General features: G+C 41.1%; 1 protein-coding gene across 2 annotated transcripts in view; it reads left to right on the top strand.

The window, feature by feature from the left end:
- LOC125885445 (synaptogyrin-1-like) overlaps nucleotides 1–23,565 on the top strand; it is a 35,350-nt gene extending 11,785 nt beyond the window's left edge. The window contains exons 2-4 of one of the 2 annotated variants that reach the window (XM_049570983.1): nucleotides 14,159–14,396; nucleotides 16,837–16,982; nucleotides 20,174–23,565. In XM_049570983.1, the coding sequence (XP_049426940.1) occupies nucleotides 14,159–14,396; nucleotides 16,837–16,982; nucleotides 20,174–20,389 (600 nt within the window). In that variant the 3' untranslated portion in view covers nucleotides 20,390–23,565. Of the gene's footprint in view, nucleotides 1–14,158; nucleotides 14,397–16,836; nucleotides 16,983–17,236 lie in introns of both variants that reach the window. The other variant, XM_049570982.1, reaches the window with a different exon arrangement.
- The last annotated feature ends 88 nt before the right edge of the window (nucleotides 23,566–23,653 follow it).

Genomic DNA, 23,653 nt, shown 5'->3' on the forward strand with positions numbered 1-23,653 from the left:
GAGGCTGACAAATTCCCCTCTGCATCCAAATAAAAAGCAGCGGGGGACACAGATGTACATGTTCCATAATCACTGTGTACACTGAAACACCAGCACTTCACAATACGAAGCAAACTGCTATCACAGTAAATGTGATTTGGGGTCATTTTATGCCTTCATTAACAGGAAATGAGTCGAGAGAAATGAGGAATGAATTGCAACAAAAGTCCCAGGCCAAACTTGTGGGTGGTACATGGTCAGCTCTTAACCCTTCAGCCATTAGGGCACCCCTTTTTGAGAGCTTTGACCGAACCTTACGGCCTTGTCCAGCAAAAGAAGCATACTCAGTGTCATTTCATGACCTGAGCGAAACAGCTGAATCAACATTGTGAGATATCTCCGAAAGAACCTTTTATTCTACAGTTTACAGATATGCACGTCCTCGCAAACTCAAAATGAACCTCTGTGCTTAACAAGAAGTTTTCAGAATGATAGTAATTAATTCATAGAAACAGACGTGAGGCTTGTGAAAGCTAACTCAGGTTGGCATTAACAACATCAAACATCTGCTTTAAGTTGTTCTGTCTTACAGCAAAATGAAAGAAAACAAGTTGCCGTTGAAATAATTTATAATTTCACACTGCTTCAGTGTTTCCAGTAACAGTTAGCAGCAACAATAGGTGCTACAGTCTTTTATTACAGATTCACCGACATGTTTTAATCGGTTTACCAAATGAATGGAAACAGTTCCTTCCCATTATTATAATTATAGGTCCAGTGTGTAGGATTTAGGGATATATATACAGGCAGAAATGCAATATAATGTATGTTGTTTTAATGTATAATCATCTGAAAATAAGAATTGTTGTGTTTTTGTTATCTTAGAAGGAGCTGTTAATATCTATATAGGAAACCTCCTCAACGTCTGGAAATTAGGTTAGCACTCATTTGCTGGTACCTGGCAAGCAGGCTGTCTGTGACGTACCAAACAGTGTTGGAGAAACACTGATTTGTAACATGAAACAGCGTTATACATTGTTTTTACCGGTTTTAATCACCTCGTCCGATTATTTTGGAAAGGGAGAGACCTCTTTGGAAAATTTGGCTCCTGCTAAAAACCCCCTTAACACTGAACACTAAAGGAATTGTGACCTAAAGTTTAGCTGGTTGTAATCTGCATTTCTCACACTAGATGTCACTTAGCCCACCTAAATCTTACTCACTGGACCTTTAAAGGTATAATATGTAGTTTTTCCCACATAAAAATGTCTAAAAACCACTAAACCAATATTAAATATTTTGTTTAGTTGTTTACTTTGATTATCAGAAATGTTTCCAACAATTTTTCAAACTCAGATAAATATGAAATATTAATAAAAGTTACGGACCGTGTCATTAGGTCGCATGTCAATGGCGACGTAACTCCAGGTACCATAGCCATTAAATGAAGGAGAAGAAGAAGAAGTAGACCGCATGAGATGTCAGAGAATGAACGTTACTGTTGCTAGGTTAAGCTAACTCGTCATGGATCATGATTATGCATTGACGGTTGCTGCACCTTCTGACACCAAAGCTGTCCCGGTAAACAAGCCGGTAAAATGGAAACGTATGGGTCAACCAAGCGATCCCAGAAGAATTTTAGAGCTAAATCAAGGATAAATATTGGTGTGGTGCTACACCGGCCGACGGACCCCATTTGTATAAAGTGAAACATAAAGTGAATATATCTTCAGTAATATACCTCGTCCATGAGCATTTCTCTGCTGCTGAAGTTCGCTCTGTCAAAAAAACTGCAACGGTTGGTTTCGGTTTCATGGAGTGAGGAACGTTAGATCTGTATCTGTTATATAACTACAACTCCCATGATCCCACGCTATTTCGTGACGTCATCCAACTCCGTCTTCTGTTATTGTTTTGATTTGAGACCCCTAGCGGCAGAAAATGACATATTGCACATTTAAGTGAAGTCCATTTTATTCATATTCACCTTATTTTTCATGGAAACACGGAGGCAAAACAGAACGCAGCCAGCTTCCGTTTTTTTTTTTGTTGTTGTTGTTTTTTTTGTTTTGCGACACTTCCGGTCCAGCACTCTTGACTACTGTGTAAATGGGAATCGCCTCGCACAAAAACACGGAAGTTGATCACTATTTACTTCCATGTTTGAAAATAAGGTGGATAGCCAGAATCACACATTTGTCCTGCAACACTTTATAGTCTGAATAGCATGCATCACTGTTATTAGAACCTTTTGTTATTATTAAAACTATTAATAATTTGGGGTGGGAATCACCATAGAATCCACTATATGATATTATCATGATACTTAAGTCACGATTCAATTTTATTGTATTAATTCTTTCCCCTATCTCTATTATTCGTAGAGTGGCTCCCCACATCAAGAAGCCAATGGGATTTTTCCATTGGATTTTGGGATTATTGCAGAAAAAAGGCTTTGTGGCAAACAAAAGTTTATGATAGGTACATGTTTAGTTCAGCAAAATAGTCAAAGCTAGTAAAAAAAAAAAGTAAAAAGCTAACGTTAGGCTGTAAACAAATCCTTTTGTTAGTTATCAGGAGTTATACGCTTTATAAATATTTCAACTTAATACATGTCATGAGTTTGTAGTAGTGTGTTTTGTCATGTCTGCTTTTTGTTAGTTTCTGCCACTTTATGTGCAGGTTTGTCACAATACATAACAATTCTCACTTTATTTCACTGTTGTTTCCTTTCTATTTATTTGGCATTGAACCTCTTGTTACTAAATATGTTCATTATTTATAGTATACATTTATGTCATTTTCATTGGCAATTTCTGTCAATGTGGGGTTTTTTTTGTCTAGTTGACCTATACCAACATATCATGTGAGCTGTGTCACATGACCCTCACATGAGCTGTTAAATTGCACACGTGTTTCCAGTGCATTTTACACCCTGATGAAGACTTTCTAGTCAAAACGTGTTGGTGATCCCGGATTTTTAACACAGTCAGAGTGCCTCGGATGCATTTTTTGACCTGCGTGTACTACAGACTTTTACAGTGAGCGAGCTGGCTATTAACTACAGACTATAATTCAGGCATGTAACCAAAAACCCATTCAATAATCCCATTAACTTCAAGCCAGTTGAACCAGAAGTGCAGAGAAGCTAACAAATTTAAATTTTTTAGGGGAAAAAAATCAGCAGTTATAGCTCTAGTTTTACCTGCATGTAGTTGTTATGAAGTAAATAAGTAAATAAGTTTGTGCATGATGAGTGTATATGTTGTTTTTAGGTGAACAATGTAAGAGAAATGAGCATAAATTAGATTAACATAATATTAACCCACTGTTAAGATAACACTACCATTCCTCTATGCTTTAAACACAGAGCCAAAAACCCAGCATGTCTGCGTCTGTGGGAGGCAAGAAAATATAAGCTTAAAGGAAAAAATTAAAGAGGCAAGAGAACAAGTAAGATAAAGATATGTATATCTATCTGTAACATATGTTTATTAAATGTCTACTCTGAGCACACAAAACATGCTGACATCATGTGATCGACTCTGTATGAGCTTGACTTTGTGTTTTCTGACCTGACTCCGGAAGTAAGACGGGCATGTGAAGCAGTGGACAAACTGTGCGTGCGTTTGAGCTGTACATGGTTGAGTGCGTGCGTTAGCGCGTGTGTAAGAGCGCGCTCATTTTTCTCAAGAATGCTCGTGGGCAGAGGCAGGGCCAGTAATGAGGGGAGATGGGAGAAGACGAGAGTGGAGGGAGCGAGCGATGATGCAGCCGGTCTAAAAATAACACCGCCTCCATACCCCTTCTGCCCCCAACGCTTCCCTCCGCTCGTCCCCTCTGCAATCCCTCCACCTTTTCCTCCATCTCTTCATCATCTCTCTCTTTAATGAAAAAGGGCTGCAGGTAGATGGAGAGGGGATAGAGGTGTTAGTGTCCTCCTCCACACATCCTTCGTTCCACGGAGAGAGGAGTGCGTGAGGCTCAAGACGGGCCAGAGATCAGAGAGGCAGAAAGGGGACAGACGGAGGGAGGGCGAGGGAAACAGAAAGGTTGTGCATGGTTGCTAAGACAAGACACAGACTCCAAATGCCAGCTCATGTTTCCTCCCTACATTGTGTAGACAGCTCTCCATTGACTTTGTCTTTAACATGAACATTAGTGATGTCTGTTTGCAGCCTAGCACAAAATAATAGTGTATTATTGTATACAGTAAGCTACTGTACTGAGTCACTTGTGTTATTGCTGATTAATACGAGTGACTCAGGGATTAGGCTATGTCATCAGGTAGTAAGATTCATGGCTGTCAAAACTCACAGTGATGCCTGCTCTTCCCCTACATTTAGAGAGATTGCTCAAGAGAGCGAAAATATGTAGGGGAGACCGGGGTTGGTTGTCACAGTGCTTATTACAGCTACACTAGAGGGCGCTGTAACACTGTGCTGTTGAGTAATTTTTCATGTTGGTGTTGTTGTTGTATTAAAAGCTTGTAGGTTATCAGTTGTTAATAGATCAGAATCATAAAAATTCAAAGGTAATAGCTTTGACTTGAGTCAACTTTTAGCTCGCAGGCTAAAGCCATGTGGTAGCTAGCTTAGAAAGTTTGTTCAGAGGTCAGCTGGGGACGGTCGTCTCAGTGCTCTGGGGGTTGGTTGTTCATGTGTGACAGTTCAGAAAGACAGTCAGCATGGCAAACATGTTATGGTCCATATGTTCTCAGGTGTTTTTGATTGCACATACACACACACACACAAACACACACACACAGTGTTGCTTTAGTTCCTCAGTAGAAAACAACGTTGCATCCAAACAGTTTCATACTTCAGCCTAGGCTGTTTGACATTTTAACAAAAGTTCTGGTTCATAATATGTGCGTTTACATGGAGCCATGTATTCCTTTTGCATTCGCGTTGGAAGCCGTACCTGAATAGAAATGCTCCTTGTAAACACCTCAACCCGAATGAAAACAGCCAACCCGAAAGAAAATCTAATCGGGTGCACAGGGATGGAATATTCCTTTTCAGAACACAAATGGAAGAATTTTTCTGTCTTGTATACACCTCCTACCCGATTCCAGTGATTCCGTTCTTTCTGCGCATGCTCGTTTCCTTGCCCTTCTGGCGCGATGACGTATACAGCGTGCATAGCAACGGGCTGAGATAGAGCAGTCAGACTTGCTGCACTCACCGGTTTCCATTCACCACAGCACGGTCTTCTGTCTCCCTTCTTCGACCTTCTACCTCCCTTCTCCTCCTCAACAGACGAAGCATTAGCAGAACAAGGTTGTTGTCGTACTGCTGCTTCAAGAATATAAGCAAAACAAGCCTGAAAAAGGCACTAAGAACGGCATTGTCAAGCATCTTGTTATCCGGAGCAAGGACTACAGTGTTTTCTTCTGGAAAACGTAAACACATAACATCCACCCCACCCCCTATCCAATCAGAAACCTTCCCTGCCCCAAACCTTGCGCAGACCCGAATAAAGGCGATTAAACTGATCTCCTGTGGAAACCTTCATTCGGAATTAATATTTCTCATGTAAACTACCTGGAATTATTTCATTCAGATTTATTTCATTCTGAATGAGAAGCCATCATGTAACCGCACCCAATGTGATGGAGATTAATCTTTTCCAATTCCACTGTTTCATTTAATGTTATATTCATGTTATATTCATAATGAATTGTTGTAAAACAATGGCCTCGTCATTACAGAGGATAATTCAAACAAACACCTGGATGAAATTTATGGTAACACAAGGGGCATTAATGAGCAGGCTACTATGATAGAGATAAAACTAATTTGGTGTTTCTATCTTTAAAAAAACTAAAAAGTTACACATTTTTAATTTTTTCATTTTTTTCCTGAAACCCTGTTGATAATAAAAGGGACGACCAACCTTGTGATGGGGTTCAAATTCAAATCTGCGCTTTGCTAGGCTAATTTATACAATGTAAAATGCCATAGGCTTGTGCTGATATTGTTAGCAGTTTTGTCAGTGAACCTTGTGAGTTGTAATAGAGCAGCATTTTGCAATGTTACCTTTGTTAAATGTTGCTGTTGTCCCTGGCTTCATATGAGTAGAGGAAAAGTCTGCTAGCTGCTAGGCTAATTTAAACAATGTAAAATGCCATAGGCTTGTGCTAAAAACATTAGCATGTTGTATTTGTAGGGAAAATGTGTGTGTGTGTTTTGTCTGTGAATACTGCAAGTCATAATGATGTCGATTTGTGTACTTGTGTTTGAAATTGTTGCTATCACGCTATGTTTAATGTGTTTTGAATCAGCTAAATTTCAAAGCACTTCACAGAAACCCAGATGCCGACTAGTGGTTTGGAGGTGTAACTGCAGAGTGACACAGACGCCACCGCACAAGTATAAATGCTCAGCCCCATACATAGGCTCCAGCGTAGGTTCTGTATAGAGCTGACACACAGGTATAAGTCCCTCTTAGAGGTATAAATACAGTAACAAGCATACTGGTTTTTACTGGGCCAACACTGGGATCACGCAAGACATGGACAATGGGGATTTTCCTCAAAGGGTGCTATAATATCAAAACAAAGTGACTTGATTTTCAACTTTTTCCCCTCGTGCAGTCAAATGGATTGTATCCCAGAAGTCTCAGTCTTGAGATAATGAAGTCGGTGGAAAGTAAAGTTAACAGACTTACAGTATATTCTGCCTCGGTTGGCACTTCAGATGTTGAGTACTCTGTGTCAGCAGAGAAAATGTGGTTTCCCGGGTGTGAAACAGACAGTGGAAAGAAGAGCTTCAACGCAGATAAAGACAGAAAGAGTGAAAGAGAGAAACTGTGCTGTAATCCCCATCCTGACTGACATCCCCGTTCCCTCCCGGCCTGGTTGTTAGCCTTCATGGTCAGGGCTGTCAGTGGAAGTACAGTCTATTGTGTGCTCTCCCTTTGTATCACTGTCATTTATCATATAAACACAGACACAACAGCTGGGTAAACTATCCAAGCAGCTCAGCAACCCAAGGTTCACTCCTAGCTTTCTGTCTCTCTTTTACTCCCTCAATGGCATACACACACACACTACACACCGCACACACACACACACATTCAGAATCCATCAGTCACCACAGCAAAATCCACACACAGACTGCAGACAAACATAAACACGTTCAGCCTCGGTCTTATCCAGACAGAACTGGCTCCCTAGGGGTTTGGTCTGAGGGTTTGTCAGTTGGATGGAGTTGTCTGATCTGCTGTTATCAACTGAAGTACAAAGTCGACTGCTACACTGCACTGCAGGGTGGAATACTAACACCGTGGGTGTCTGTACGTGTGTGTGGTCTTATATTTTATGGCCCCGGAAAGGGTGCTTCCGTGATGCTGTGCTGATTGGAGGAGAGGAGAGGAGAGTGGGATTAGATGGTATCTTAGTAACCTGCTCCTGCTATTGACTCCATTTTGTAGCCCTTTGTGTCTCTACTCCTTGAGGCAAAGGCAGACAGGAGAGGAGAAGGAAAGAAAAGAAAGGACAGAGGAGAGAGGATGAAAGGAGAGGAATGCAGAGCAGCGTGAAGGATTGAGGGATCAGATGCTATCATAGTAACCTCCTCCTATGGTATGATTGACTCCATTTTGTCGCCACCGCAGACAGACCGGCCCTGTCCGGAGAAAAAGCTCTCCATCACGTACTTGCAATTAAGAAAATCAGCATTATATTTCAACTGGCTGCCATGCATTTCTAAAATTAAACGCTTGGTTGAAAAAGGATTTCACATGGCTAAGAGTCACAGAGGACCATGTAATCCAGCAGTTGAATTAACACTGGAGCAATTACCACCAAAACCGCACTCATACGATAAAAAAGTACTTTAAACGTGTCTTTGAAATAATTAATTTTCAGTGCTTATACATGTGCAGCATCAAATATTACTTTTCAGCAAATGATGGCGCATTGTATCACACACCATGTTAACATGGACAGACGCAGCACGGGTACATACCAGGTCTGTAATAGAGGTGTAAAGATCATCAATTCAATGATCAGCAATCCAATATTATTGATGCAAAGTGAAAAAATTAATACAAATCATCATTTTCAATATGTGCCTTTATTTTACAAATCCAATGGCAAATTTGTGTCACCATTTCCATCCAAGCATACTTCCCTCCTAAACATTTAAACAGTGCTAGTGACCTAGTGCCAGGCAGATAATGGTGAGCATCCGAGAAAAAACACAATGAGGATATTTACTGATATCGTCTGATATGGATCGCAAGCCCCTGAATCAAATCAAAATCATATTGTGGCAGACTTTGTGATTTCAGCAAATATTGTATCACTGTCAAAAGAATCAATATAATATAGCATTGTGATAAAACTTGTGATTTACACCCCTAGTCTATATATAACACTAATTACCGTGTTCCTGTCTAGTATTACCTACAAGAACTGGGGCTGTATTCACAAACATTCTGTGTAGGCTCTCAGAGAGTTCCTAACTAAGCCTAAAAAAATTTAGTAAGGAGTTTTAGGTTAGGAGTGATTTACAGAAGTTCTCAGAGCAAATCTTATTTTGGTGAGAAGGTGTGGTTGACCCTGCTGACGGGTTTGACACATTGTTTTAACAGATGTGATTGGTTGTCCTTTTGTGAGCCTGCAGGGTGTGGACACCCAGTGGAAATGAAATGAACTGCATCACAATATGAGAATATGAATGTTGTCATTGTTGGTGAGATCACTCTGCTGAGGACAGGTTGAGACAGACCCAAGTCATCACTGCAGCATTGTTTTCTAAATATCATAGTGTCACGATCATTTTATTTCAGACATTATAGTGTTATTGCATTGGTCTTAACTTTAAGGGGAAATTCTACTAATTCTAAGAATTGTCTTAGAATTTGATCACAAGGAGCAAATCTTGGTACTAGGAACCTTTGTGATTACGTGCCCTGATGTATAAATGATGGTTTTGTTACCTTTGAACAGAGCCAGGCTAGCTGCCCAGTTTCTAGTCTTAATGCTACGCTAAGCTAGCCAGACTGGCCACTGGGCAGTGTGAGAATTTTCCCAGTGTGCTGTGTACAGACATGTCATTATCTGTATCTGTTGAACCAACAAAATTATGTGTCTCTGTGTCTGTATTCTGATCGACGACTGGAGGTGGGTGTGGCTTATACTGGAAGTGGCATTAAATCTGCAAATTCTGCAGCTACTGTACTTTTAATCTCTCTCCTTTAAAAAAAAAAAAATAGTCACATGTGTATCCTTATGCTAACTTCGCCAAGGTCTGTCACTAGCTCTCCCCGTCAGCTCGATCTGGACCATTGTAATGCATTGACCATGAGTGTCAGTATATGAGCACACTCTAGTTCTAGCTGATTTGGCCATGGAGATATGAGTGATGACTGGCTTGACCAGAGTTCCTTTCAGAAAGTGCTCTGCAGGTGACCAAAGGTCCAGTATGTAGGAGATAGGAGCCTGTATTGGCAGAAATAATATATAGTATTCCTCACTGTGTTTTTCATTAGTTAATAATCACTTGAAAAAAAATCAGTGTGTTTTCGTTACCTTAGAATGGGCCATTTATGTCTACATAAGGAGCTGGTCCTTTCCACAGAGTCCACCATGTTGTTTTTGCAGTAGCCCAGAACAGATAAACCAAACACTGGCTCTGCTTAGCAGGGACATCTGGACCCACTGGTTTCCAGTGAATAAGCACCCCCCATCAGTAGCTGTCTGAAGACAAGGGATGAGCTTATATAGCTAGCTGTAGACTTTGTTAGTTGACTTAGGTTGGGAGACTCCAGTTTGTTTGTGTGGACTACCTTTTGGTTTTGTTAATGCACAAAGGGAGTCAGCACTTCAGATTTGTGTATTATATGAAGCTTGTTTAATGGGAAAGGTTGTTGTTGGAGTCATTGATTCACTCCCACACTCGAGCATTGCTCCTCATGTCTGTCTTGCTCCGCCATGCCCCTTCAACTGAAATCTTGTTTGTCTCCCTCTATAGTCTTTAAGATGCTTCTCCTTGTACCAAGGTTGCGGATATTGTCCTGTAAAAAGCAGTTCAGATATTGTTGGGGTTTCATCTGGGATTGGTGGGAGAGATCATGGTGAACCACTGTTTTATAAGGGTGTTGTGACAACACTATCTGATTTGCCTCTCCCTTCAAGACCCTGGTGGGTGGAGTAGCGTCATCAGGGAGATTCAGCTCAGCTGGAGCAGGCTGCAGGACTATATAAGCTGGAGGCATCAGCCAGTCTTCCTCTCCCCTGGCTTTCACCCAGTTTGGTTTTGGCTACATTTAGTTTATCATTACACTCATTTTGATTTTAGTTTTGTAAAATAAACTTCTCTTTAGTTACAACTCATATTTGGTCTCCCCACTTTATCCAGCCTTGAGCCAGGTTGTGACGGTAAACATATATCTAACATATTAGCATAACACAAGCAATAACAGATGGTTTAAAATATATATTAATTGATCGACAAACAAGGGCGGCACGGTGGTGAGGTGGTTAGCTCTCTCGCCTCACAGCAAGAGGGTTGCCGGTTCGATCCCGGGCGTGGGAGCCCTTCTGTGCGGAGTTTGCATGTTCTCCCCGTGCACTCCGGGGGTTCTCTCCGGGCACTCCGGCTTCCTCCCACAGTCCAAAGACATGCAGATTGGGGACTAGGTTAATTGATAACTCTAAATTGTCCATAGGTGTGAATGTGAGCGTGAATGGTTGTCTGTCTCTATGTGTCAGCCCTGCGATAGTCTGGCGACCTGTCCAGGGTGTACCCTGCCTCTCACCCGATGTCACCCGATGTCAGCTGTGAGGCCCCGCAACCCTCAAGAGGATGAAGCGGTTAGAAGATGAATGAATGAATGATCGACAAACATGTGTCAGTTTGAATGTGGTGTATCTGCTTGACAGCAAATTCACCTGCTGCTTCTTGATGCCAGTCTGCCCCTGCTGCTGGCTGTAGCTTTTTACTGAACGGACAGAATAGGTAACAGTATTCATCCTCTCATAAAACAATTTGCAAAAAAGCAAATAAGTCCATTTCCCAAAACATTAAACTATTCCTTGAAGAAACAAACAGATATTGATATCTACCTGAAGTGCAGTCTTTGCTTTCAAAGATTCTGGTGATGCAAAGTGAAAATGCCCTTGTGTGTTCTTTGTTGTGTTGATTTAGCAGAGGCATATTATGGATTCTTGATAACACGAAATTAAATGGTAGAGGGATTTATAAATGATACTTAAGTAATTTAATTTTGTGATTTTAATTTTTTATTTGGGAGGGAGTGTGCATATCTAAAATAATTGCACTGGAGTTAGATAATTTGCATCTGCAGTCCCTGGGCAGAAAAGACAACTAATAAGTTCAAGATAATAATAAAACAGGATGTGATCATTTGTAATTTCACAGACATTTAGGTGTAGTTAAGTTTGGAATTTTAAAAAATGATGTGGGAAAAAATGCAGCAATAGGTTACTCTTCACACAATAGACTGTCAAATTTACTGAATATTTTCCAAATTAATACAGGAAACATAACATCCTCAGTGAGCATTATATATGCATTATTTTATATTATGTAGCAGTCATACAAAATTGCAGAATAGCAGAGAATTCTTCCGCAGTCAAACGCCAGAAACCCCAGAGGCACATTGAGCAAAACTGTTTGAAAAAGACATGAGGGATTATTCATAAAACTCCCCTGCAGGGTTGTCGTGACATTATGGGCTGAGAGCGTCACGCTGAAGTGTTCCCTTATTCATAAATTACCCGGTCAGTCTAAATATACCATCAGACTACAGCAGGTGGTTTTCTTTTGGGCTGAAAAGGGCTTTTATGAATTATTACGAAACATGCGAGTGGAGAAAGAGGTGAGGTGGGGGTGTATAAGCACAATACTGAGCAGGGGAGTTCAGATTAGTGAATGAAAATCCGCTCAGCCACACACACACACTCGGGAACAAACAGTCAGCATGAAAGTACAAGCATAATTAGGATGGACAATGGGTTCATGGCAAACAGACTCTAAACACAGGCTTTGTAAAGACATGCAAATTAAAATGACTAATATTTACTTATTTAAATTGTCCAAAAAATCTAGCTGCAGTTCAGTAAGTAAAAGTTTAAGAAACTTTTTTAATAGGATGAATTCCCAGATGAGGTAGTAACATTTTTATGACTATCTTAACTACACTAACGACACTAAAGTTCTAAAGGTCCAGTGTGTAGGATTTTAGGGGATCCATTGACAGAAATTGAAACTAGTATACATAAGTATGTTTACATTAATGTATAATCATCTTAAGCTAAGAATCATGTATTCATTAGCTTAGAAAGAGCTCTTCATATCCACATAGGGAGCAGGTCCTCTTTCAAGGAGTCCGCCATGTTTCTACAGTAGCTCAGAATGGACAAACTAAGCACTGCCTCTAGGTTGGGTCGCATTTTTATGTTACCTAAAGGCCACTGTAGTGTTCTCTGACATGCTTGGAAAGGGATGGGTGAGTGGAGGGGTAGCACAATGTCCAACCTCACGGCTAGTCATCACTAAGTCCTACACACTGGTCGCTAGGGTTGGGTCGGTTCTCGGTGATACCAATTTGGTTCTGTAGTCCATCTTGGACCGGGGTTTTTTTTTTTTTTTTTGAGACTGACTGGACTGCATACGTCATCGGGCGGAACAGACGTGGAGCGGACTCTGCAAGCCCTGTGCGCGCAAAGCTCAGATTTTACGACCGCACACCAGTGTCACACAAAAGACTGCTCGGCATGTATTTTTCACATCGTGGGGATTTTTCGCAGGGATTTTTACAGGAAACTGAGCTAGGGGGTGCAAGTGCGCATGCGCCGAGGCCTCTACTGTAGCCTGGAATTTGTTTAACAGTGACGGGGAGTCGATAATGGCGGACAGTTTAGTCTCAAAGAAATCAAAGAATGCTCCAATATGGCAACACTTTGGCTTTGAGCCAGACGAAGGAGGCAACCCTTGTTTGCACTGATTGAGTAAGCTAAACCTGCAAATTTATTTATAAGGAATAAAAGAAACGATGTGGGCGGCACGGTGGTGTGGTGGTTAGCACTCTCGCCTCACAGCAAGAGGGTTGCATGTTCTCCCAAAACTCAATATATTGTATTTCTGTAGAATTGGGCTGTGGTGCCATCCAGCAGGTTTCTGATCCATTACTTTCAATACCTGTTTATATAATGACCTAATGGCTGTGTGTGATTGATTGGCCTGACCCCATGCAGTTATACAGTATGATAAATGGGGAATTATCATAGGATGCATGAACTGCTGTACTGCCTTTAAAGGTATATATTTTCTTATTCAGGGAAAGCAATTTAGATTTGTTTTAACAGTTTTGCACAGTCTTTTCACAAGCTGAGAATCTAAAATTACACCTAAAAATTTAGACTCATGTCATAAGCAAATTTGCTTTATAGTTGTCAGTAACTTTTAATAGTTGATAAGTCATTTGTTTCAGTAACTTTCAAGCAAAAATGTAAAACATTTCCCGGTTTCAAACTCTCACGTGTGGGAATTTTCTTCTTATCTTCATTTTAATATCACTGTTAGTCAGACAAAATAAAGCAATTTGATGACTGGCAGATGTAACTCTGATTCTATTTCAAGTTCATCATGGATGTTCCATTATGAGTGGCTGCTGTCCTTTAAAGATGCAAATACATTGTCAGACTCTATGAAACACCACGTAAATGCCTAAATCTTCCTTTTCATGAACTGTTGTCATTCATCTTTTGGTGTTATCTGGTTTACTATGCAAAATACTCAGATCATGTTGTGAAGTGTCGTGTCATTTGTGTCACACATTGATGTCTGGGCACAACAGTAATACTTAAGTGAATTTGCTGTCAGTTTGTGCCAATTTTTGAGCAAATATGATGAAGTTGCTGCCTTCCCATTGCTGGAAAGGACAGTGGTGTATCCAGATGAGTGTGAAGACACCACTAGTATGTGAGCTTAAAACAGTTGGCATTGGTCTTTTGGCACGCCATACACCACCAGTGTGTTTTCCCTTTTAAGAGTAATTATGTAAATAATGAAAGATAGCTCTCTTTTACCAGATATCTTTAAATTGTATCCTGTTTATCGATGTCCTGACCATACCTTTAGAGCTACAGTGGGTTGCCTTAGTACTTTTCTCAAAGTTTCGTCCCTTCTTTTCTCCTCTTCAGCTCTTTTCCATCGTGATCTTCGGCTGCATCGCCAACGAGGGCTACATCAACCGCCCCGACGAAGTGGAAGAGTACTGCATCTTCAACCGCAACCAGAACGCCTGTAATTATGGCGTCTTCATGGGCTCCATGGCCTTCCTCTGCTGCATGGCCTTCCTGGCTCTGGACGTCTACTTTCCCCAAATCAGCAGCGTCAAAGACCGTAAGAAGGCAGTGCTGGCTGATGTCGGGGTGTCAGGTAAAGCCATTATGCATTCATACTTAGTTCTGATAAAGATTCATTTGATAATTTTGGTTTCAATTAGTCCTCCTCTTTTTCTTCCTAAATCCACTTCCCACACTCTCTACAGAAGAGTGAAGCTTCTTAAAAGCAAGAGGAAACATTGACTGTATAGCATTAAGGCAGAGACAGATGCATGAACAGGAGTTTAAAGACCGTGTGCAAGGCAATTGATACAAATGAACCTGGAACAAATAAATTCAAGTTGAATAGCTCTTTGAAAACAGATTCATAAAGTGCTCAACAGCTTGTGAGGCAATAACACTTAAAACCTAATAAAATAAATTAGTACAAGGCAATTAGAGAGCACATGTCCCACCAACGCAGCTGTCCTTTCTAATTTTTTCTTTTTGCTGTAGCACCCAAGGACATGACTGCCATGATTTACAGAAAAAGATTTTTCTTGACCTAAAATTGAACACATACCAAATCTGATCAGTCATTTCTTTATCTGACAGGCACTTTGTTTGAAGCACAAGAAGCTCAGATAAATCAACACATATCCTTACATTAACTGCCCTGGGCATGCTGGGAGGGTTCCCCACAGCCTACCTCTTGGGACCCACAGCACGATTAGCTTATCCAGCTGTTATGACAACCATTACAGCAAATTCACAGACACAGAAGAGACTAAAAGAGGCTAAAAGAATGAGTGAGAATGTGTTGATTTGATGGATGGATGGATTAATGATGTGAGAAAATTGTTCCTCATTAATGAGTTTAACAATAAAAAGATACAGTATGAAAAGCAGGTTTGGGAAAATTGGAAAGAGCAGCTTGTGATTTTTATCATTAAATCCGCTCTAAAGAAACAAGTCTAGCTGATGTTATTGCTGCTGTTGCCATACTTTGTATAGGAAGTTGACTTAGCATACATGCTGAGTGCCAGGATTGTCCTCTTTTCAACTCATACATTTCTACTCTTGTGCTACCAGACTGCATGTACTGGGGTCGGGGTCAAGCTGCTTATCTTGTGAGTCAGCTATAAGGTTCCGACATTTATTCTCTTTCTCCTAGACTGATTTTCTCAGCTGATAAAAAGTCCCAAAGTACCCCACCCTCAGAGAAAATATGAGCCCTCTTTTCAGTCTATAAAGAAATGACATTTCAGAGATTGGTAATTAGGTTATCATCACAACAAAGGGAGAGGAGGTGTGAGTGGGATAATAAGGAGAGGAGGACTCTTCTGGTGCTAACAAGCCTCTGAGACATTATGTTTTGGTGTCTCCTCAGCAGCTTCCTCTCCTCTCCTGCTGCACTGCCTCTGCAGTGAACTCAGACATGATGACAAGATAGTCAAGTGTTGAGTCGCTTAATGAGGCCGTTTCTGTCACAGACAAGATTTTCCTTCCCCATTTTCATCACTCACACACTTTCTGTCTCTCTCTTTCTCCCACTACCTCTGTGCTGTAATATGAAATGCTTTAAACCCTTACTTTACGAAGAGGACAGCTGGTACATGTGTCCTGATCAGACCACAGTCATGTTTCTGATTACATTCTAGCTTTTGTCTCCTCAGTGACCACACATTTAGCAGCAGTAGATGTGACTGGGTGATGTTTGAATCCTCTTAATATCTTGGTCCTCCTCTAGTTCCAACAACTGGCCAGCAGGATAGATCCTAATCTGGTTTTGGGGTTGCTGTTGTTTATCTTCTCATTTTACATGTGGAATTCCACAAGGGTCAATCCTTGGTCCCTTTTTGTTTTCAACAGATTCACAACTGCCTCCATAGTCCTCTTCATTGTTATACTAATAATATAGAGTTTAATTTCACACTCTGGACCTCCAACTATAGCAGTTTAGCTGTCTTGGCCTACCTTTCTGATGCTAATGTCAAGTCAAAGTATTTGACTTAATTTAAATCTAAATTATACTGCCTCAACAGGTCAGAGGCCCCACCATGGATTGGACTTGGCTCTGACCTGTCTGGGCACTGACACAGCACCCATGGGGGTGTCCTGGGGTGTTTGGACCGAGGGAGCTGGTGGCAGATCTTTTGAGTCCTGTGGGTTGTGAGGTGGGGTATCGGCACATACCAAAGACGCTCAATCAGATTGGCATCTGGGGAATTTGGAGGATAGATAGAGGCCTTGAGCTCTTTGTTATTATCAAGCCATTCTTGAACTGTTTTGTGGCATGGTGCATTGTCCTGCTGCCACTGCCATCGGGGAGTGCTCTTGCCATAAGGTGGGTGGGGTACGTAGTCCGCAAGGGTGTGGTGCATGTCGAGTGGCATCTACATGAATGCCAGGACCCAGCAGGTTTCCCAGCAGAACATTGTATTGTAATAAGGTGAACAGGGTTATTCACGTCACTTGTAGGTGGTTTTAATGTTTAAGCTGATAGGTGTATAGCATTATTTTAACACTGTTTATGTATCTGTCTCTCTTCCCAGCGTTCTGGTCCTTCATGTGGTTTGTGGGTTTCTGTTTCTTGGCAAACCAGTGGCAGGTGACCAAACATGAGGACAACCCACTGAGGGAGGGAGGAGACGCTGCCCGGGCAGCCATCACCTTCTCCTTCTTCTCCATCTTCACCTGGGTAAGGGCCTCCACACTTCATTGGTGCTTCGTATAACACTACACGACAAAACACCTGCCGTTAGGTGGTGATGGATGGCCTAAGAAGACACTGAACACCTTAGATTGTGGATCACCTTTGTGTTCTTTTTGATGACCTATTGAAAATGTGAATGCCTGCTGTTCCTCCATTTTCTTTTTGGTTAGTGTTTGGATATGTGTGGTCATGTTAATTTGTATGTGTACAAGTGAACTCATAAGATGTTGTTCCAACAGGGTGCTCAGACTCTCTTCTCTATGGAGAAGTTAAAGAATGTGTCGTTTGAAGAGGAGTACACCAAGCTGTTCCCCCCTCAGCCCCATCAACCTTTTGTCTGACTCTGCTCTGTCTTCTCTCCCTGCTGCCTTAACCCTCCACAGCTGGTCCTACACACTTTTATTACTCAGCTGTGGCTGAGCTTGTTTAAAGGCACCTAGTCACATGAAAGTTGTACCATCATTGACGCCAGTAAGATGTTGCTTAATGTTTTTGCCTATCATAGTTTATTTCCTGACCCAAGCACAATGTGACGATAATGTGTGTGCAGGTGGGTTGATTCAATTGTTGATCAATATGCATGACTCAACAATTACATCGCCAAATGCTGAGATTTTTGGCCTTTAACACCCACTTAAATTCCTGTAATCCGTTCTGGAATGAAAGCTCCCTGCCCACTGGAATTTTAAAATGCTCCCGACCAAAATCTTACATTACAAATTCATGGAGGAGTCTGTTTGAAATTTGAATTAAAACAAGACGTCAGACATTACAGACAAGCAGTATGTTTTAAAATGTGACCATGTGGTTGTTCAGTTTTTTTTTTTACTTTATATTCAGAGCTGGCAGGTCAGTGGTGCATTGCTGAAGTAGCTGGGTGTACTGTAACACAGGCACAGAATCTGCCCAGCTGTAGCTTTATCCCCAAACCTGGAGCCCTTCAACAAGTGCAGTCTCAATTTATAGAACAGAGCACCACTTCTTCTCATCATTAACATGGTGGTCTACAGAGACATTGGTGCTTTAACCTTTTGCTATAGGGGACAGTTTTTATATGTAACAGTTCAGTTATGTGATTTCACTTTTTTTTAAACTGACTTGTCAGAATACGTTGCTTAAAACTGTAAAGGTTTTGTATTTCTTTTGCTTTTTGATAAAGCTACATTCAAAACCTTCTCCTCAGTCCTTAAAAGAATAGTTTTACATTTTGGGGAATACACTCATTAACTGAGTCTCCTGCTTTCAGTCTGCATTGGCCCCTCCCGGATGTTGCAATACTGTGATCACAAGAGTTAGGGCCGTTTCATAGTCGATGCACGCAACGCACACAAGCGACGCGAGCAGAGCACTTCCGTTCATAGTCAACACATTGAACGCAAGCGACGCGGGCGACACTTGAAATGCAATACATCGCTCGCGCAATAGGGGGTAGCAAAATCACCGGTACATTCTGGCTAGCTGGTACTGCTGTAGCTAGCTAGTACTGCTATTGTATTAGAGTGCAGGGCACTAGAACTGTCATATAAATGGAGGAGTGCCCGTACGAGTTTGCAAAGTTTTTCCTCCTCGCCCGCTATATTTCTTACCTGCTCCTTCTGTGAATAACAAAAAGTGGTTAATTTCAAGTACGTCACTTGCATTATCACCCCCGCTGGCAACGCATGGTATTACACGCGTAGCAATTTTTTAAAAAAATGGACAACACATTTTGAGATGCAAGCACTTCATGGCGGCCAATGCGTCTCGATGCGTCCCAAGGCATTTGCGTCTGCGTGCCTTTGCCTCGACTATGAAACGGCCCTTCATGTAAATTCAATCAATCCCTGTGAATTCTGCACGACCTTGCAATTTCCCACAACTTTTCAAGTTACTGCTAAAGGCTGTGCAGTGACAAACTGTGTAATACTTTAGGAATAAAAAGTCTCGAATAAAATGCAAGCATGGTATGAAAACTTTTTTAAGGCCGTAATGTTACTGAGAACTCAGTGTGGTTTTATTCTTACTCATGTTGAAGAGACAGACATTAAATCTTCTCATCTAATGCTCAGCTTTAAAGTGGAAACGTGTATTTCCCAAAATGTCAGACTATTCCTTTCATTTCTCCAGTGTTGCATATCAAAGTTTTTCGATGTGAATCTCATTGTTTTTCCCTCTTTGGCTGTTTCATTAAGTTTTGTAGGTAGATTGTTGTTTTTTTTATAGCTTTTTGAGATTTACTTCACAGTTTGATTGGACTGTTTTTAATTAAATTGAAGTATCAAACGGTTTTATTGCATTAGAATTTTATAGACTGGTGCATGTAACTGGGCCATAAATAAGTTTTATTACATGACTACTATATTAACATGTCCCACATCCATTTTAACAAAAAAACAAAAAAATGTGAATTTTTAGGTTTCTGTCTGTAAATTGTGTTTTTATGTTATCAAGAAGTAACAATTTCTCTAAAGGTTTATTGACTTGTTTCATATTATGCAATCACCCAACCCGACAAAATCTTCGATGGGCCCGTGACAGAGTGGTCTATCAGACTGAAAGAGTCAAAACTGTTCAACCAGATTCGATCTGTCTGCAACATCTTATCGATTCGAGACACACAAGTAAATAAAACCCTCGGGAAACTTCCCAGCACTGAGAACTTAAATCAGCTCAACTTCCTCTGTGGTGTTCTCTCTCTCTTTCTGTGAGCGTCTGTGTTTGTTCTGTGTGCTCATTGTATCGTTGGCTTTGGTCCACTGTTGCCTTGAAACATCTGTAGTTATCGACGAAAATGAGTCTTGTGGTGTTTTACAGTGCAGGGCCTCAGCTGTTTAATAATGCACGCAGACACAGTTTAATTGCTTGGTCTCTATGCCGCTGTGGACTTGAGTGGCGCTGAGGTGGTGTTTCTCATTATGGAGCTGAACAATGGATAAATAGCCTTTTTGCAGCGCTGCCTATAGAACTAACTTGCTCTGACTGACTAAATGACTCACTCAAACTACCTAATGAGCTTCACAAGCTTTCCAAGCCAACTAATCAATGTTTCCTTCTCTTTCTTTCTCCTCCCCAAACCCCTGCTCTAACACTTCTGCATCTCTGCTTCTACATCTATCCATTTTGCCACACCTTTCCCCCATCTGTTTATCCTCTTTGCCTTCCTGTCGGCTTCCATCTCCAATCCCTCCGTCCCCAAGGCGGGCCAGTCCTTCCTGGGCTTCCAGAGGTACAAGCTAGGGGCCGACTCAGCCCTCTTCTCCCAGGACTACACGGACCCCAGCCAGGATGCAGCCGGAGCCCCTTACACCTCCTTCGGTGGGGACGACCTGGAGAGCCCAGGAGGAGGAGGGGGCCAGGCCAACAGCGACGGGGCCTTTGATGGCACCGGAGGCTACCAACGTCAGGAATACTGAGAAATATAATAGTGGGGGGAAGACCTTGTGAAGTTGCCCATAGTTCCTAATTTAGAGCAGGGTTTGTATAGTTTCTGTCACACTAAAAACAATTACAGTTTGGTTAATATCGCACAGACGCAATACCAGTACCAATGGGTTGTTTTGGCCCAGTGTTAGACACAACAACCACCCCAAAGTCAAAAATTCTATTTACATTGTAGTTCAGCTGAGCAGGACTCCATTAACGTTTAAACCCACTGCCTCTGCACACTCGTCGCCAGACTCCCTTTACACCTCCGCTGGACTCTGCGTTGTGATTTTTTTTCTTCATAGTTGCAGTGGAGTGTCTTGTGGAGAGAAGGAGGCTCCAGACGCAGGGTTTGGGATTGTGGTTGAGACCTTGACTGCAGTTTATCTCACAGTGACACTCAGTAACATCTCTGTTGCTGGCATCACGTCCTCAACAAAATCATCAACCTTGCAGGGCAAGAGAAAATAAAATTTGAAAAACATTGCGTCCTAAACAAAATCTCAAAGCTACAGTGCCCTGCTGGGGACAAACAGTGTGAACTGCCACGCTTGCTGCAAAATAGACAGCATGATAGCGCCTCCCACTGGCTTAAACAGGTAGCTGTCTGACATTTACATCTGGAGCTGTCACTAACATGAGCTGCTCACGCATGAGTAGATGCACACTTCCTTCTGTGCAGTGATACAGGTGGTGGTTGTAGTTCAGTAGAAAGAAAATAGTTCCTACATGGTTTTGTAGTTTATCCTGAGTAACAGCATCATTATTTCTGGAGAGAGACGTTACTGCTGAGTTTGTCAAATGTGCTTTTTCGCTCTTTGAGCACCAAATGACAAGTGCTATCTAGTCTTATTATATTTGAGACAAGGCAGACATCTCTATGGTCGATATCTCACACCAGAACAATCTGGATTGATAAACAGCACTACAGGTAACAGGAAAAACATGTATTTTTGATTTGGGGATGCACTGTTTCTTTAAATTTTACCTTAAAACTGTCACAAATCGGTTGTTAAAGCTACACTGGGTGACTTTTCTAAAAAATAACTTGTTATATTTGCTGAAACTGTCACCACATCCTGATAAGAGTACATGAGACGTTAATCTGTGGGGGGAAAAACACGTTCCTCTGCCTCCACCGTGCCTGAACGAAAAACAACCAATCAGAGCCAGGAGGACTCTCTAACGCAGTGTCAATCACAGCTCGTGCACATGCTGCAGAACTCCAGTGAAGCTCAAGCTGGGCTCTGATTGGTTGTTTTCATTCAGGGGCAGTTGCAAATGCTATTAGAAGCACTAAGAGGAGGAACATGATTTCCCCCCCACAAATTATCTGTTACATTCGCTACAGTCAGGATACAGTGACAGTTTCAGCAAATATAGCAAAATGTTTTTTTCTATAAAACTTACCTACTGTAGCTTTAAGTGTACAAAACAATCAGAGAAGGACACTTAAAACTGCAAAACAATAAATAACAAATAGTCACATGTAAGGTTTAAAAAAGCTAACACCAACACTGAATGAGAACAACCCATTGTGATTTTTTTTTAATGCAAGGGTACTGCGTAGAGCGGAGACATTATTGCATTAGTGCTATATGAACTCAAATTGGGTCAGTTTTGACATAATGACTTTTAGTGCGAGCATGCGTGCAAAAATGAAAGCACTTAGCTGGGAGGAGAAGTTGGTGGATTTCATGTCTGTGACATGTCAGTTATCGGGCTGATTTCCATAAAAAGCTACATTTGTCTCTGAGTCAGAAACTGTGGGCAACTTTACAGATTTTTGGGACAAGATGTCAATTAGGTGTGAGTCTGCGGTAGAACAAGAGCAAGGGGTTCAGGGTATCCATGGGAAAAGGTATTGGGATGTAGAGAGTCACTTGGTGCAGTTAAAGATGTCAGGAACAATTTAGGGGCATAAAAGGAGTGTGGGAAGAATCGGGAGGTCAAAGGTTTGCAGAATCGGTCACTCTGTAGCAGATCAATGCTTGTGACCACATTGCCTTCATCCTCTAAGGTCTGCTGTCAGTAAGCAAAACGATCAGTGTTAGTTGAAACACACACAGACACATGAAAAACACACACATGCAAGCACAGGACATACAGATTTTTAACATACAACACAAGTTTCTGCTGACGAAACTCCTTAGAGGTGCATTACAGGATCTCAGCATAGACAAACAAGCAACAGTGGCATATCTGGCAACTAATCCCCTCAGTTGTAACACAGGAGTGTGTTTGTGCATGGGTCGAAAGGTCTCCATTGGGTTTTTGTTTTTATGTGTGGGTGTGGGACAGTGTGTCTTTTCTTATTTCCCTTAAGAACCCGCTTTTTCTTTCCTCGATTGTTGCCTTAGTGCTGACTGCCAAGCAAAATCCAACGAACACAGGGCAACATAAAACCCAACATGCACCATATCACAGTTCTCTCTCAGCATCTTTAGAGCAAAAATACAGCCGATAAAATTGTTTTTGTCCCCTGGCACACAGAAACCCCGAACAAAATTAGCATTTGTCGACATTATAGAGCATCCAAAATAAAAACGTTTCGCATCAGCAGGCCTACAGACAACCTACCACACTGATAAACTACAGGTAATTTATCTTTTTCCCATTTTATTTCAACAAATCTGATGAGGCAACCACGAACATCCTGAGTATTTATGAACATGCTCCATTTTCTTAAAGAATAAAGTATATCTATCTCTCTATAAATATATGTAAATCTATAATTCAGTATATTAGAGTGTTTGGAAAAAAGATTATGCTTTATTTTAGGGCATTATGCTAGTTCTGTATAAAAAAAAGAAAAGACTAAAGAAAGAAGATCTATGTTCTGTTGAGTGTTATTGTGATAAGATATATGGTGAGGTCATCCACGCCTCATATTTTACGTTGCTTTCAGGGTAAGGAGATGTTTTTATTTTGGGATAATAATACTAACTATAAGAAAAAAATACAGCAACAAAAAATGTGACCAAATCATCAAAGTATATATGCACATATATACTTTAAACTGTACAACTATGTAGACGTAGAAACGTGTGATGTTCCTTTGTGAAATCTGTCGAAAAAAGCAAGGTAAGATTTAAGACAAAAAAAGGTTGTGTACAAATGTATGTTTTTGTTGTGTTTGATTTTAACCAATAAAAATAAAGAAAATACTGAGAAAGATATGAATGGCTGGTGTGGGATTTTTGGATTATAATTGCTTCACTCTGTTTTTATGCTTTTTAAAAACCTGATAAAAG

This window comes from Epinephelus fuscoguttatus, linkage group LG3, assembly GCF_011397635.1.
Source record: "Epinephelus fuscoguttatus linkage group LG3, E.fuscoguttatus.final_Chr_v1".
NCBI lineage: Eukaryota > Metazoa > Chordata > Actinopteri > Perciformes > Serranidae > Epinephelus > Epinephelus fuscoguttatus.